The sequence below is a fragment of the Callorhinchus milii genome, unplaced genomic scaffold, assembly GCF_018977255.1.
Source record: "Callorhinchus milii isolate IMCB2004 unplaced genomic scaffold, IMCB_Cmil_1.0 Scaffold3, whole genome shotgun sequence".
In the NCBI taxonomy this organism is placed as follows: domain Eukaryota; kingdom Metazoa; phylum Chordata; class Chondrichthyes; order Chimaeriformes; family Callorhinchidae; genus Callorhinchus; species Callorhinchus milii.
In genome coordinates this window covers 45,630,815-45,648,827 of record NW_024704744.1, presented here as the reverse complement: position 1 = coordinate 45,648,827, position 18,013 = coordinate 45,630,815, and the positions used below count along the sequence as shown (strand labels likewise).

Sequence of the window (18,013 nt, the reverse complement as noted above, 5' to 3'; positions counted from 1 at the left end):
CTCTCTCTCTGGTTTCAAATCGTCCGTGGCAGGGTGTCCCATAAAGAAAAAAACAATGAATATGAATAGGACATAGCTAAATGGGACCGTCAAAGCTGCGCCGCCCTCAATGATCTCCACGTCATACTAACAAGACCATTATGTATAGGAGGGAGCTTTTGTTTCCATGCTCTCTGCCACCTCTATAAAAAGCTTCTTTTAACACCACATCTCGTTCAACATCACAACTGGACAAGAGGTCCAGCCTGCTTTGGAGTTGTGCAAAAGCCCGAGCTTTGCAGGAAACGCTGTGCTCTTTTTTTTTCTTTGCACCTTTCTCGTGCTCGCGTTGGAGGTTGGCATCCAAACGAGGTCTTAAACTGTTGACCAGAGGACATTCCATAGAAGCGAGAGGCGATAAGATGAATTCAGACTCCAGCTCTGAATCCAGCAGAGCTTCCTCGCCAGAGATGGACGAGATGTATCTGAGAGATCATCACCAACACCAGGACTCCAGGATGAATTCCGTGTCCTCAACGCAGAACGATCTGCTGCAGAAGCTCGCCAACGACCACCACAATTTCAAAAGATCTGAAGAGAAGCAAGGAGGCAAGTTCAAAATAAAAAAGCAGCTCTCTGAGCAAGACTTGCAGAATCTCCGGCTGAAGATCAACGGGAGAGAGCGCAAGAGGATGCACGACCTGAACCTGGCGATGGATGGCCTCAGAGAGGTGATGCCTTACGCCCATGGACCGTCAGTGAGGAAACTTTCCAAAATCGCCACTTTGCTGCTGGCCAGAAACTACATCTTGATGTTGTCGAACTCTCTGGAAGAGATGAAAAGACTAGTAGGGGAGATTTACGGCGGCCATCATTCTGCTTTCCATTGCGGGACGGTAGGACATCCTGCTGGGCACCCGGGACATTCCACATCTGCCCATCAGATCCACCCCATCCTGGGCACTGCCCTGACCTCCTCTCCCTCCCTGTCGGCAGCCCTACCCGGGATCAGCGCAGTGAGGCCCCCTCACACACTGTTGAAAACGTCCTCAGCTCCTCCAGTACCGCTAGGAAGCACCTTCCAGCACTGGGCAGGTCTGCCATGTCCTTGTAGCGTCTGCCAAGTGCCACAGCCACCCCACGTTTCAACCATAAGCGCATCCAGCTTGCCAAGACTCTCTACAGAAGCTAAAGACTTACTGAAGTAAGCTCTGAATTTTGCCAGCTGTGACTGTTGTTCAGAATGAGACGCCGTGTTGTATAAGAAGGCTGATCGTGTTGAGTTGCATTAAAAATAAGACTGTCCTGGGTTGCTGCTTAAACCCGAAATTACCAGCTAACATCAACAGCCAGATCCGATTGCATGCATGCATTAAACAAAAACTAATAATAATAATCTGTGAATTTTATTTTCCAAACGGTATCTCATGTAGCCAAGACGTTATCAAAATGCATTTCCCTGCAACAAAGGGTGAGGGGGTGGGGGGGGGGGGGGGGGGGTGGTAATTTAAGTATTTCAGAGCCCTGTTTCTGTGACTGTATAAAATGAAATCCACCGGGGCAGAAGTATGGGGGACAGTGCAAATGGGAACGAGAGCGAGCGAGACAGACAGACAGACAGACAGACAGGAGCTGGTGTTGTCAGTGTTGGAATTTCTCTAGTGCCAGAGGTAATGAGATTGCTAGTGTTTAGTTGGGTGCTCGTCTGTTGTCCATGTTCCCCCAGATCCGCATGGCTTGTGATAAACAAATTCGTTGCAAAAAAACAAAATCTCTTGTTCTTCGACATTTGCTGCGACTATTTTGTTACACATCGAAGACAACACTCGTGTCTTTTATTTTTGTATTATCTCGACGACTTATGGATATATTTATTAACACCCGGTGTTCCCCGAATGATCGCGTTTCAATAAAACCCGTTTAAAAAACCCGAGCGGAGGAAGCAGTCTCAGTTTGTTGTTGGTTGTTAACTGTTCATTCGCACACCGACTCTCCACCCGACCTGAGGAGCAGCCGCTTTTCTGGCTGCTTCCTGGGAAACTTTGAACGTTTAAACGTTGAAGAGAGGTCACCCGACATTAATGCAAGGATTATTATTATTATTATTATTTAAAATTATTTTTTGGTGAAATAATACGACAGCCCGAGATCATCTCTCACTGTTTGAATTCAGTTCTTTCGTATGATTTGTTTCATCTAAGCCGTGCTGCTGCTGCTGCTAATAATAATTTCATACTGGGGCGATGGATGCAATAATAATCGTTGCATTTGGGAGGACAGCTCAAAGCGCTTCACATGATGTGCTGTAAAGTGCACTGACTGAAGGCGAATGCAACGTGATGGAGGGCAATTCATTCACAGTATTAAAGGGCTCCCGATCCCGCAGTGGTTTGGGGGATACGGGCTTTATTATCACGGGTTGCACTCAATAAATGTAGTCTGTGATTTTTTGCTGCCACACTTTATGTTAGATGATTGACAGGAAAGTTGGTCAAAGCCGTGGTGTGCATTCACTTTAGGAGAGGTGCATTCAGGCACCTTTATGTATAAGTACAACTGCGTATGATGGTATTTTATCAATGTAACTGTAAATGGGATTAAACCCTTGTAGGTGGGCAGGTGCAGTTGTAATAAATCCGTCTAATTTCGTCCGTAAATCCTGTCATCTCACTTTTCATAAGGGCAGGTCAGCGCCCCGGCCTGGACCTGCACTTGTGAGTCAAATACCATCAGCAACATCAGTGCATCTCAGCCCCAGTGAGTACAGTTACTGTGTGACATGATGTTTGGGGCAAAAACTCTGCACCGACGATGAAGGCTGAGGAATGGGAAGTTCAGATTTCTCCATCCCATGTCGTTGATCCGATTAGTCTTTGGAAACCTGTCGTGGCGTCCTCCCCCGCTGCTCTCCTGGTTTGGAAAGGCTTGTGGCTTCGCGTTATGAGCAACTTGCACGGCTCTTGGTTCGCTGCGACCCTTTCAAGTTCAAGCCCAGCAGCTTCAGGAGGACTCAGCCCTGGGGGCTGTGGGCTGTGGGCTCAGAGCAGCGCTGATTTAGCGAATGGTAACACGAATTCCTTTCACCTAATTGGTAACACGGTTTCATTTCACCGAAAAGTAATGCGGATTTCACCCAAAGAGGCAGACTTGCCTTCGGGTTGTTGCCAATGCCTTGAAAGATGAAAATAAACGCTAGTGATCTTTGAACCATGTTTGATCAATGCTCTCATGGTTTTTGGCGCATCGCACATTTTGAAACAGTGCAGTTCACAACGAACGCACCGCTCTTTCTTTCTTTCTTTCTTTCTTGCTTTCTTGCTTTCTTTCTTTCTTTCTTTCTTGCTTTCTTGCTTTCTTGCTTTCTTGCTTTCTTTCTTGCTTTCTGCTTCTTATATCTTTTTGGAGGCGAAGTTACTTTATGAACTCCGTCGGATTATGTGTCCGGAATGGGCATCAACGTCGTGGGAGTAAAAATAGTGGCGTTTCGTAACAGATTCGATGTGATGATTATCTCATCGAGTCTGTTTCGAACCATCCCATCGCATCCCCTCTCCTTTACACACTGAGACTTTTGGTGAGACGTCGTTTTATCTCCCTCGTTTTTAACAAGTAATACCTTACATATAAATAAGACATTGGATCGAATCAGAAACGCAGTGATTACCGTTAAGAAAATGACACAAATTATCCTATCAAACACCCCAGAATTTCAAGATGCTATAAATAAATACATGCGCCGAGTTAAGAGATGAATGCAGATGGAAATGCTTTATAATTTATAACCATCTACTCCATCCTGATATTATTCCTGAATGTTTCAATTGATTGTTTTACTGGAGGCGGCTTTGGGCAAAACCTTTCAAATGAATAGCTTTAAATTAAATTCTGGTTTCACTCCCCCCCCACTCCCATCCTCTCTCCTTCCCGTTTCGCCCCAAACCAATTCTTTTAAATCCACGCAAAACTTAGAAAATAAAGTATAAGGAACTCATTTATGATAAAACACGAATTTCCATACACCAAAAGGTTGGGCTGTCGCAACAAATAACCAACCATTTAGTTACAATAACTTTTGCTTTCGCTGTACTTGTCAAGTCAGTTTGTCCCTAAAATCTTAAAGTACAGAACCGTCCTGTGGGGATAGAGCGAATCTGTCTGTTCTATGTTCTTGTGTCTGTGCTAAATTCTGTCATAAAGCGACATAAATCAGTTTTCTGGTTGCATCTGTGTAGATACCAAACCATGGGCAGTTTAGCTTCACACACTATTGAAACATGACTAGCCAGGAAAGCACAAGTCCCAACGCCTATGTTTAATAAATAAGAAACCAACTAAAAAAACGTCCCTCGACTGGAAATGAAGGCGAATCCGGACCAATTCAACAGCGCATAAACAAAACGGATTACTACAACTCCGAAGTATGGAAGTGATTGATGGTGAGGCAGTCACAAAGTGCCGCACTGTTTCATTTACTGCGCCATTTGCTACTTGTATGAAGTTTAGAGTAACTGGGCGAGAGGGTATGTGTTTGCAGAGATTACAAACTAATTGTTCTCTGTGAACAATGAAGGGGAACACATTAGAGAGACACAGAGTGCGGGTTTCACAGCCGTAGATTTAGAGGAACCGTAATGCAAGATTATGCATTCCATCCACTTGTAATGTCATGGAAATGAGGGAGGGAATTGTCCCTATTGTATGTTTATAGATGGGAATCCCCTTGTTCTGTTTTCCCCAGATTTACTGTTAACACCGTGAGCACAATAAAAGGTTTGCAACTAACATTTTGGTTTCGCTGCAAAACAACACTGCGGAGCAGCAGAGGCGCAGAATGGACTGGCAGATGGAGCAAGATTAACTTTATGCAAATGTGTTCCTTTTGCTTATGGCATTAGCTAGATTACACCAAATAATTTTCATTTTTTTTTACTACCCAGACATATATAGCTCAGAACCATTGCAGCTGTTGTCTTACGATACAAACATCTAAATAAATGCTGTTCATTTGGGGTGATTTCGTTTAATATCGTTTTGATTCCGAATCGAAAAGTTACAAAAATGCGATTCAGTTTCAAATACAAAAGCACAGAATAATGATCTATGTCCCCCCCCCCCCCCCCCCCACTGCAAATTATAACAGTCTTTGTTTACGATCAATGCAATACTGCTTTCCTAGAGAAAACTAAACTGTATATTTTAATATCAAAATAATGTTAAAATTACAACCGTTAACAGTAATTTGCGGACACTGCTTCCTTAACGAATACAGCCTCCAGTGATGTTACACACGTTTCACTGTGGTGTGTGTTGAAATCTATGGCAAAGCAGTTTGCATTTCACTGAGCAGTCCATTGAAGTCATTTTAATTTTGCAAAGGATACGTGCGATTTTCAGGAATCTGTTTACTGACGTCTCCTCTTGCACATAAAATCACCAACTGGGGTGTTTTCGAATAAATCAAATTGATTCGAAATTGACCAGAAAATACACACTTTACTATTCTATTGTTGTGTTGATCCGAGGGCAAAAACAATGCTGAACGTTTTCCCAAAAGGACAGACTTGCTATGGACTTTATATATCATCTCTTTTTTAATTTACGAAAGAGAGATCATTTAATCTCTGAACTATCGGGTAACACGTTTCCAGATCGTTTTTAAAGCTTCCAAAGCTTTGGGTTTTCTTGCACAGCTTTTCCCACAAAGTCCAATCGAGGCATCTGCAACAATACATTTTGTTGTCAACCAGAGGTGAAAAACCTTTGACTGACAAAATCTTGCAAAACAATTCAGCAGCAAATGGTCATATGTATCATGTCGGGCCGCTAAATTGATGCACCTACCCATTCTGTTGCCATTTCTGTTATCAATTCTGAAAAGATTAATAAAAAATAATTCATAAGAAAACCCCGTCTTGGGAAAATGAATATATGTGAGTATTTTTTTTGTGTGTCTTGAAACAACTTGACAAAACGGCCCCGATGAATCTCAGCAGTAACTGTCAGATCATGTTTGTTGACTAAGTGGATAAATCTATTAAATTAGTTGCAAAATGTTTCGCTGCTTTCCGTGAATCCTCAAAGGACACACCTGTTTGCTGAGCAGTTTTTAACCAGCTTGTTAAGCAGCTCTGACAGATCAAAGGATCCGGGCGATACACATGAACTTCAGCAATAGGCTCGCCTTGAGCAGGAGCTGCTGTCACACCGGGCTTGTGCCAGGAGCATTAAGCCTGCAATTGAAAATAAATTTTATTTGAATAAGTACCTCCGCCTGATCAGAGGGTTTGCCGACCCTGAAACAAAGGCAGTTGGAGATAACTTATTGACTCAATTGACAGCCTGAATGCAGTTCATTATGCTTGCCCACTCTCACTAAAATGTGACAGGTTTTAAAAGTGAATTAGGTGGCAGGTGCACGAACCATTTTTCTTTCTCCCTCGGGAGAACAGAGGACCAGATATCACCTGATTCCACGCTCACCAGAATTTGGCTTCCCCCATCCCAGCCTCTCCTCTCTGCCTACCCCTCCGGCCCTTAAGTAAGACGAAACACGCTAAGATATACTTAGGCAGGGCAAACATTTTGCTGCATGATTTTCAGCAATGCCATTTAGCTTCTTGTTATAACTTTCGGAAAACGTTGCATTGCCTTTTCCAAAGCAGATGGTGTTCACTAGTTGGTCACAAATGGCTGTCATTGAGTGTTTGTCTGCCTGCCAGTAACTCACAGCACAGAGCCCCTCAGAGAGTGTATCAGCACTTGCTCTGCTGATAGCACAATCGTAGCAAATGAACTGCCCTCTCTTGTCAATCACAAGATGGTGTTTCCCGAACATCACTTGGAAGGAGGACTGGTGACAGCAGTTGTGAGCTGAGTTGCTGGGACTTCACTGCCTTTTGCATCGGTTTTAAGTTCAGCGTCGTTATTGCATTGCATCCCAATCGTGTGCCCGGTTTATCAGATCAACGAGTTTCAGAAGGGGAAAAAAAAATCGCTGCAGCAGAGATCACGAAATTGACATTCGCAGTTGTAATATTTTTTTTAAAAAAGGAAGTTTATATTTTAATTTCACCGCAGCTCTCTGCACACATATGCATTTTAACAGGGTTAAAACTGTACTGTCCTGCTTGGTTGATATTTTCCTTTTTGAACTGAAGTGAAGGGGAGGAAATTTTGATGCAATATCCTCCTTTTTATACATTCTAGTTTAAATTGAATAAAAAGTATTCGTTGACTGATAGACTCTTCTAACTACTTGTTCTGTAAATTTAAAGAAACAAACATATTTGGGTGTAGAGGTGTAATGAGATGTGTTGCCCATCTATGATAGGATAATTAAAACATATTGCAATTGTCATGCTCCAATTTCAGACATTAAGGTGTAGCTAGTCTGTATTTTTTCTACTTGTACGTTCCCAGCGAATCAAGCATCAGTATTGAAATTATATTGTACCCAAACGTTTTAAATGTAATATCAATTTATTCACAATCATAGAAATGACAGGATTGGAGGAGACCATTCTGGCCTTCAAGCCTATACAGGGTGTAATCTCATCCACTGGAGCTAACTACTCTAATCCCAATTGCATGCTCTTTGTCTAATCTCTTTTATCTTCCTCTTCAAATGTTTATCCAATTTCCTTTTAAATGCTGTTATGGTCTCAGTCTCAATAGATACTTGTGGCAAAGCATTCCATGTTATAATAATCCTCCTTTATAACCTCTGGTTAAACTCTTCCAGGGAGAATCCTGAGTTTCTGTATCCTTATTACTGATTTACCAGAATTTTGACGATCTCTTTTGGACCTTCTTTTAACCTACTCTGTTCCAATGAAAACAGATTCATTTTTTTAACCTATCCTCAGAACCTTTCATCCCCATATCATCTTTATGAACATATGCAGAACCCAATCCATGGCTTTGATTTCCTTTCTGTAAATGGGATGCCTTGAATTGCACAGTCCTCCAATTGTGTCCAATTAACTTCTTTGACAAATTTAACTGTACTTCCTCCTTTTTCTATCAAATGCTCCAGTATATAAAAAAAATCCATTTGCCATTTATGGCCTTTTCTACCTGTACGGAATCGTGTAGCTCAGTGTTTAGAGCACTTGCCTCACAAGCAAGAGACCTGCTGGGCAAGTTTCCTTACTCCACATGCCTCTGTTTACCTAGCAGTAAGTAGGAACTTGGTTATTAGTTGATTTGCAGATCGCTTTTCCAGGGATACTAATTCCTTCCCAAAAAAATTGATCACTTCAATCCACGACTGTTTGTGGAACACTGCTGGGTGTAAATGGATGCCGTGTTTTGCCCACAAAATATACAGTCAATTCCCTTTACGGCATATTCTGTGAAGCGCTTTGAGAAGTCTAGAAGATGTGATAAGGCGCTATATCAAATGCAAGGATTGTTATTATTTCCAGTTTGAAAAACTGATATACTGTGGTAACTTCACCCTTGGCATTATACTATTTAGGTTAAATATAATTTCTTTGTTCTTTCCCCCCAAAAAAATATTTCATATTTCAGAACATTAAACTGCATCTGGAATTTATCTTCCCATTCTAATCTGCTGCACTGCAGCTCCCTTCTGCATTTCTCCTTAGAGTTTTCCATACCCCTAATTTGGTACCATTAACAAACCTAGAAATTGATCCTATGCCATTTCCAAATCATTAATATAGATGGAAAATAATAGAGGTCCCAGCATTGATCCCTGGAGCATACAACTAACTATACCCAGCTAATCTACAACATATCTATTTACTCTACTATCTACCTTTTTTCTTTCATGCATCCCTCTATTCGTGTGTATCTAGGACATAATACTTTTCATTAGTTAGGTATATCTAGTCTAGCAGGTGACCCTAATGTCTTAGTGCACCTGGAGGCAATGAGAGCAAGCTACAAACAATATGACATGTGTGTTTGTACAGCACTACAACAACTTGCTTTATATAGTCCTCTTCACATGGATGTAGTCCTCTTCCATTGTTGATTCAGAGCACACTCTAAACATCCTAGTAATTTTGACATAATGTATAAACCCTTTACAATGATCACAGATAGATCTGTTTCAATATTATTTCTTAAACACAGAAACAATTATTTTGGTGACAGAATGACAAGGTAGATGAAGATTGGATTTTTTTTTGAAGAAAGCTCGTAAGAGATATTTAAGCAAAAATTTGTAAATTCAAAGCCATATTTTAACTTTACTTATTCCTGAAAGTTAATATTGCTTGGTTTGCTTCTTTTTATCATTTGACTACAGAAAGGAAGCAATGATCAGACCTTAGCACCTGTCTAAAAGATGGTGTTGATGCAATTGTAAGTGATTCATGCTCAGAAAAGAGTACATGTGAAAAGGGTGTTTAGATATGTTATACCAGATGTTTTCCAAAGGATATTATTATTTATATATGAAGTCACTTTAAAATAGGTTATAACAGTCAGCCATCAATCACCTGTTATTAATTTGAAAAGTCTAACAAATATTTGTAAAACATATTTGTGATTTGTGCTGTAAACATTTATTTTTCATAAAAAAGCATTTTATTTAATAACAAACACAAAATATATATGCATTCTTACAAACAACTATGTAACTGAGTGTGAAATATACTAATACAAAGATAAATTAACCATGTCTTATGAACAATAAATACTAATAATAATATTCCTTGCATTTGATTTAGTGCCTTACCACATCATCAAGATGTCTCAAAGTGCTTCACAGGATATGCTGTAAAGTAATGTGACTGTGTATTTTATGGGCAAACATGTCAGCCAATTTGCACATAGCAATAATAATAATAATAATGTCCCACAAACAGCCATGGACTGAGTTACCAATTTTACTTGGCAGATTGTCGCCCAAGAAACCGGAAGAAACATCCTTCTCTTTTTGAATAGTAACATGGGATCTTCAACATTCACCTGAACAGGCAGACAGGACCTTGGTTTCATCCGAAGGACAGAGATGAATCTCAGAAAGAATGAAAAATGAATGTCAGCAAATTTATGTCTTTATTTAAACATAGTTCAACTGGAGAAAAAATAATCATGCACATTTTTTATTCACAACCACTGGATGTTATGATGGTACCATTTACTTTTAAGCCAGATAAGAGCATCTCAAATGATTTTCAGACTGACCTTCACTGTTGATTTTTATCTTGGGGCTGTAGTTTGGTTGATGCATTGTCCCCTTTTAAAAATCCTTTTTGGTGAATTTTGTTACCGTCAACTAGCTTGCATTTATATAGCCTTTATGAAGGATAGCATCTCAGAGTGCTAAAGGTCAAAGTGAAGGATCTTGCTACTGGGAAGCAAACTCAGTTTGTCGCTCAGTTTTAGCATCAAGCATTATCATGTCAGATAACGTTTTGAAGTCTTACTCTGCAAGATTAGTTCCCCAACAAAGAGTGTTCCCCCACACTGCATAACTGTATAATTTTCAAAACAAATCATCCCATTTGGCCTCCTCCAATTGGCTGCCGCTTTTCGCCCACAAAACATACAGTCAATTCACTTTACAGTATATTCTGTGAAGCGTGAAGTGCTTTGAGACGTCTAGAAGACTTGATAAGGTGCTATATCAAATAAAGGATTATTATTATAATATTATAATAATATTATAATAACTTACAGGCAGAGCAGAAACCATTGTGTCGCATAGAAATTGACTTGTGTTGGTCTGCACCTATCCTTATATTCCCCAAAGCTGTTGTCAGTATGATACTTATCCACTTATTCATTTTTGAAAGAGTTAATTGAAGTGGCACAAGCTGATTTTGTGCAGAGTCTGTTTCTCGTATTTACAACACTGAAGGGGAAAAAATGTTCTAACATGAGTGGGATTTGACTCCATGGCTTATTCTCTCTCATAACCTCATGTTCTTGAGATTATGCTTTTGCTGCAAAACAGCAAGCAGCAGGCCTTGCAATCACTGAAATAATGTGTAGCCAGGCATATCACAGAACTCAGGACAGCATGTCAATTGCAGATTTTTGCCACTGTGTTAAAATCAGCCAGCATTTTTGGCAAAGTCTCAATCACTTCACACAGCTAACTGGGAACATGATTTAGGGGAAAGCTAAGGAGGGTGGGGTGGGAGGGATATGCCCCAAATCAGGTCGAAAAAATAGGTCTAAAGGTAAGAGTTAAAGGGGAGGCAGAATGACTCTGGGATAGCGTTCCAGAGATAGGGGGCAGAATGCTAAAAGCTTATACACTAATGGAGGGGTGGATTGGGAGGATGGTGGGTGGGGGGGTGTCATAAAGTAAGTAGGTGTTTGTTGAGCAGAGGGAGTGACTGGGTAATAGGGTTACAGGAGGTTGCAGAGTTTGATAGAGGTGAGGCTTTGGAGGGATTGAAAGTGAAGACAAGGATCTTGAATTAGATCCACGGGGGAATAGAGAACCAGTGGAGCCAAGCGAGGATGGCAGTGGTGGGCTTGCAGAGCATGGTGCGACTGGAGAGTTCTAGATGGTACAGATAAATACTTAATAAACTAATGAAATCTTTTTAATAGCAGTTATAGACTTCACACTGGAAAAGAGAACTCTGAGGAGAGACCTTACTGAAAGAGTATAGGTAAACTGAACTTCAATGCTGCAATATGTTTCACATGGTAATATGGTCAAATATGTTCAAACCAATCTATAATAAGGATCAGAAGCTAATTTTAATTACTTTACACAAAGAGTGGTGAATTTGTAGAACAATCTACCTTCACCAGTTCCAGTGGAGCTGGAGCAGGTAGATTGTGTCAGCAAATTTACAAAGGAATTATACAGATATTTGGCAAATCAATTTAGGGTATGGAGATTTAGGACTGACCATATGGACTGCAAAGGTCTTTCCCGGACATGCACATCCAATGTTCCTATGTAAGGATTAATGTTAAAATGTCTTGGCTGTTTATTATTTTGAAAGGAGGGTAGAGAGATTATGTTGCTGCAGTAACACCCTAGAACACTCTAACCTGTTACAATAAGATCACAGCAGAAACCCACTCCCTCACTCCTGCCAAACAACAACAACAATTGTACCTTTCCATAGGGCCTTTCACATCAGGAAGACGTCTCAAAGTACTTCACAGCGATACCTGGGAGCCTGGGGTGGGGGGAACTGAGGAAAGCGGAGCAGGGGAACGGTGGCCAAAAATGCAGTTGAAAGAAAGGTCTTAAGACAGTTTTAAAACTGGGAAAGAATAGGGCAAGGTGCAGCAACTCCTGGTTGGAGTTCCAAAGAGGAGAGACAACATGGCTGAAAGCTCGCCCACTGATGATAGGGCAGGATGGATGAGGGACATGAAGCTGGCTGAGTGGAGTGAGCAGCTGGGGCAGTAGGCTTGCAGGAGGTCACAGAGGTAGGCAGGGGCAAGCGACAGAACATGTTCCAGTTATTTATAATAAATGTATGCTTCTTTTATGAAATTACATAGGAACACAAAGATATAACTTTCTACACATTCAAAACACAGTCCTCTTTAGGTTTGGTTCTTCCCGTAGTAGAATACAACAGAATGACAACAATAGCAATTTGCATTTATATCGAATCTTCACATGGGTAGCATTTCGGAGCGCTTAAAGTCATACCATAGAATTGCTTCACTGGAGGTAATAAGATAACATTGCTTTTACAATATTCAATTGTTTAGATACTACTTAGCAGCAGATTGGTTTGTAGTGACATAAAGATAATGTATGAAATGTATGTTGTACACAGAGTAGATGTACCCACTGCAGACCTAATTCTAACACTCGTTAGAATTGGGTCTGCAGTGGGTACATCTACTCTGACAGTTTACCTACTCTTGTGATTCCCGAGTACCTGACCCAACTGTCCAGCACCTTGGGACATCCTCCCGATGTGAAAGGCGCTCTATAAATGGAATCTTGTTGTGTTGAGATAAAGAAGCTCTAGGAGTTTACCTTGTGTGAACTCAGAAAACCTGTATCTACGCTATGCTAATAATAGATTATTGGGGCTCTGCTTCGAGATGCTGTCCTGTATAAAGGCCCAATATAAATGCAAGTTGTTGTTGTAGAGGCAGGACTCGCCTCCAATAGCATATCTTTTATTGGGAAGCATAAGAATCATTTTGAGAGTTGATACAACTTTTGCTGTTGATAATTTTAGAAATAATATTTATTTGAGAAAGTAGGAAAATAAATGCAATATTTGTAAAAAGTCTTGACTAACTCATAAAGTGACATCCCCACGTTTAAATTTAGTTGTTCAAATTGAGTTATCTTGGGTCAACTTTGAGTATAAAATATGCTGATTGCTCTGGCCCATCACTCAAATAGTGATTACCAAGTGTAAAGTGGGGCTGCACAAACAAGACAGAAGATTTTGCTTTTGCTTGTAGACAGGACTTATGCTCCTGAGTGAAAGAAGACCATTACCGACTGAAATCAGAGATGATATCAGAGATTAGATGACCATATTGGCTGCGTCCCAAGGGAAGTGTGCAAAATGAATCAGATTAAATGAAATTGATACAGTGAATACTTAATCAAACAGACAAAGGTAGTCTGCACAGCTAATTAGGGGCAAATAGTGTGTCCCTCTTGTACCTCATTTAACTGACAAATTGTGCAGACAATTTTAATGGTAAATCTGTTTAGCAAAGAGATGGCTGATCAGCTGACAGCTTGGCAAAATGTGGTTTCTGCAACACCACATGATGCTTATGTAAATGCTGCCTGAACAGCTGATCTCTGCTCTGACACGCTCTGTTTCAGCCAATGTCAGATGGGGCTCTCACATGTACTTTGCTGTAAACTTTCATCTTCCCAGTTTATGGCATCATTTTAATCGCAGCAATCTAGGCCAATTGAGACTATCTTATTTTGAATTACGATATACAGAGTACTTGCTCTGTTGATCAAGCATCCAAGGCTATGCAATAAAATAGGAGCCAAAGCTGTATGGCAAATACATCCCTAATCCTTGCATTATAGATTTATTTACCTTACAGAAAGTCTCAAATCACTTCACAGGAGTTTCAAATAAGAACTCCTTCCAGACTCCACTCTTATACAGTTTATCTCTAGAGTAGATTGTCTGAGGGTTCAGAACTGGACACAGTTTGCAATTGCAACATTAAATCCTTAATGAGGAATCCTGTTAGAAATCGCTGCATTTAGACCATTCCATGTTATAACAAAAAAAATTATTTGGGATTTTAAGGTAGTAATTCAAGGTAAAAATTCTGCTAACATGTTTAATCCACTTGGGCTTCGTTATTGTGTTGACCGTGATCAACCACTCTTTTGAATGTCTGTGCTTGTAAATTGTTGCCAGCTATCCGATGACCTATTCACACTGACTTAAAAATAATCGTTGCATTTGATATAGCACCTTATCATGTCATTGAGATGTCTCAAAGCGCTCCACAGGCTACACTCTAAAGTGAATTGACTATATTTTGCGTGTGAAACGCGGTAGCCAATTGCACACAGCAGTGTACCACAAACAGTTGTGGATTGAAGTTTTGAGAACTTCAGCTTCATTTGTGATACAGAGTTGAACTGGTTCACTGACTTATTTCTGTCCACATGGGAAAAGCTGGCACGTACTGGGAAAATGTGTTGAGAGTGCACTGCCATGGGAAAATTCACACCAGTTTACTCTGTTTAAGAGCAGGCTGGGTTGGAGGTGTTGTATTTTATTATAAAAGGCCAATGACACTTTCAGATGAAGGTTTTGAGCTGGCTAGATTGCAGGAACAGACAGAACAGATTGATCTGAATTGGTACAATGGTACACTGTATTGATGTCCTGACTGCCTGTTCAGGTAGGCATTCATGATCCTGTGGCATTAGTTAAAAAGAGAAGGGCATTTCTCCTGTGTCCTGGGAACTATCCTCCAGAAATTGTTGGTCATTCACTTCATGGCTGTTTAAGGGGCATTGCTGTGTGTAAATTAGTTGCCACCTCACAGTTATTACTCTTGACAGCAATTACCTATGAAGCACGGTGAGGCATTTGGACATTACAGGATCTAGATCAAATTCAAGGATTATTATTATCAAATTCAGTCCAGTTTAGTAAATGCAGCACCAGGATGCTAATGTACTCCTGCTTCACTTCCGGTCAGATCCTCAAAAGACAAGGGTCTGAGAGGGCTTCCACATTGTCTTGGCTTCAGTGTAACAGCTGGACCTGAAGTCATGTGAACGAATTCCAGTTAACCTCATTACTGACACCAGTCTGACAGCCCCTTCCCTCGGGGCCAGTAACGAGGGTGATTTGCATGTGGTGTGGAAAGCGAGTTTCACACGTTGAGCACTCTGGCTTTATCCCTGGCTTGGAGAGTCCCTGCACATGCTCAGGATCTCGCAGCATAAGAATAAACCATGGTGGGTGCCTAAAGTGGCTAGTGATATCTGGTTCAGTTATAAAGACCTGCTGGTTGTTAGCACTATTAAACTAGTCATTAAACTTCACGCTGCATTATGAGAAGGACATAAGTGAGTGATCTGGATCCAAATCAGAGCCTGCCATGTGTCTTGTTTCTGAATCTCTTGAGATTCATTGAGGTCTGATACAAACAAACTTTTAAATTTAACATGACAATTTCTACTATGTTGAACTTAACATTTACATAGCACCAGGTACTCAGAGGTCATTGTAATCAGTTACTAAAATTGTAATTCTCATTTGTGGGTCTGCCCTGAGCTGTGCTTTGTGCTTGCTGACTTTAACAGAAGTCAGTGTCGTTGTCATGTGAATTGACACCTAACAGACTTTCCTTTGACGCCAAAGTATAAGTATACAGCCTGGGTTAGCAGTAACCAACACTTTCTCTACAGTCAATCAATCACTGGTTATACAGAGGCAACAATGTAATGTTTCATAACAGATTTGATGTGATAATCAGGGAAGCGGCCACATCTCCGGCTGAATATAACGTGAAGTGATAACTATCACATTGCAGAGAATTACAGCCAAACCATTTAATAACCATCACCTGATCTGCAGGGGTAAACAATCATTGATTTTGGTGCAATGTTTTGGTCCAAAGGTGGCTGAAGTATACAGTAGTCACTATTATGCTTTTTCTGCAGTGCCCAGAAGAGCATCGTCCGAATTAATCCAATTCCCAAAATATCCCAAATACACAGTCTCAGCACAAGCTGCGAGTGCTGACAGAATTACACCCTCCAGTATCCCAACACAGCTCTCTAGACTGCACCGGCAGTACTGACAGAGTTACACAGTTCAGTGTCCCAACAAAGCTCTCCAGGTTACTCTGAAGTTAAGGTAATTACCTTCATTCAACCCTTCAAACTACCAACCAGTCCAACATTAATCACAATTCTGCGATCTCTCAATATGATTTCTTGTGCTGGATCGACTTCTATAACAAAGAATTACATTTGATCTTAACCAAAACGCTGTGCAACCATCATTGTTCTTGCCAAAGCGGCAAGCAGATGTCTTTGTTTTTGTCACCTGTCTTTCAGTGCCACTTCATTGGGTACCAACATCATTCACTTTCCCTTTGGTCAATATATAATATTCCTTGCATTTGATATAGTGCCACATCATGTCATTGAGACATTTCAAAGCACTTTACAGGAAATACAGTGGAGTGACTGTATTTTGTAGGAGAAATCCGATAGCATACAGCAATGTCCCATGAACGGCCTGGAGTGAGTAACCAATTTTATTTGGGAGATTGTTGGCCAGAAACCCCTTTCTCTTTCGAACAGTGCCATGGGATCTCTAACAACCACCTGAACAGGCAGATGGGACCTTGATTTAACATCTCATCCGAAGGTTGGGATGGCGCGAAATGCAAGCTAAAAAGATGGAAGAAAAACACAGCTTAAAAAAAAGTGAATGAATAATAAAATCATAGCTGCTGATTACATATCCTTTGCAATAACAATGCGATAACCTCATTTGTATTTGTTTTTATCCTTGAATTCATTAAAGGTAAATACTCTATGCTGTAAAATGTTAGCATTCAATGCATCTCAGTAACCTGGCTCCTAAAACTCAGACACAGAACTGTTCCAGGCAGAAGTCACACTGCATGCTAAAAACGGACAACTGTCCAATTCAATGCGTTATTTGGGATTTGTGCCACTCCTCATGGGCTGCCACCAGATAGGGTGAATAATGGCACTAAATTAGTATCTACCGATAAACAGAAGTGACAGCACTGGTGGCCTCATCCTACTGTGTCAGTGAATCAGTGTACTGAACACAGGCTCTGGGTTAAACGCTTTGTATACATATCGAATCGCACAGAATGTAAGAGCTAAATGCATGTCCTGAATTCAACAAGCTTGTTTCTAGTTTTGCCTATTGTATATGTGCAGGGAACTCACGGAATAGTTTCTGAAGGCACTTACAGTACTTTTGAGAAGCAGTTCTGTCTATCTGTATAACGTTACTCGACTATTCTTTGTTGGATAACTATTTCCATCACTTTCGGGTTTATCACGTTAGCTGTGGCACCATTGAATACACTCGCACTGGGTGCCGTAATAATGCAGTAGAAACAGTGAACAATACAATGCCTTGCTATATAATGCAATCAGCCTAAAGAAAATTGCAAGCTGAAGCAAAAAAAGATATTGTATGGTGCCTGCTGCTGATTAAAACTGACAGCATTCAAATCCGTGTTAATGTCGTCAGAAGCTGAAAGAGCCAAGAAATAATCCCATGTAATTTACTTGGGTAAGAGCCAGGCATATAGCAAATTATTTCAGGATAATGTGTATCTCCCACACTCATTATTGTATTACCCAACAGAATAACACAACAGTGTCGGATAATTTTCAACATTGTATCATAATTTTTTCAAAAAAACACAAATTGTAGTCTTTCTGTTTTTCTCCCTCTACTCTGGTTCCTCTACACTGGTGTTCCTCAATCTTTCTGATACCAGAGGATGGTTCAGTTTATCCGGAAAATTTATGCCACCATTAGCAAATGAGCCTGTCAGGTTAATCTAAATACAGTCCCAAACATACCCCAAATACACAGTCTCAGCACAG

General features: G+C 40.5%; 1 protein-coding gene across 1 annotated transcript; it reads left to right on the top strand.

Moving 5' to 3' along the window:
- Positions 1-268: 268 nt before the first annotated feature.
- Positions 269-1,325, top strand: olig3 (oligodendrocyte transcription factor 3). The gene has a single exon (XM_007892985.2). The coding sequence runs from the start codon at positions 402-404 to the stop codon at positions 1,185-1,187; it is 786 nt and encodes a 261-aa protein (XP_007891176.1). The 5' UTR covers positions 269-401; the 3' UTR covers positions 1,188-1,325.
- The last annotated feature ends 16,688 nt before the right edge of the window (positions 1,326-18,013 follow it).

Coding starts and splice junctions, on each gene's coding strand:
- olig3 (XM_007892985.2), top strand. CDS start 402: ATGAATTCAGACTCCAGCTCTGAATCCAGCAGAGCTTCCTCGCCAGAG.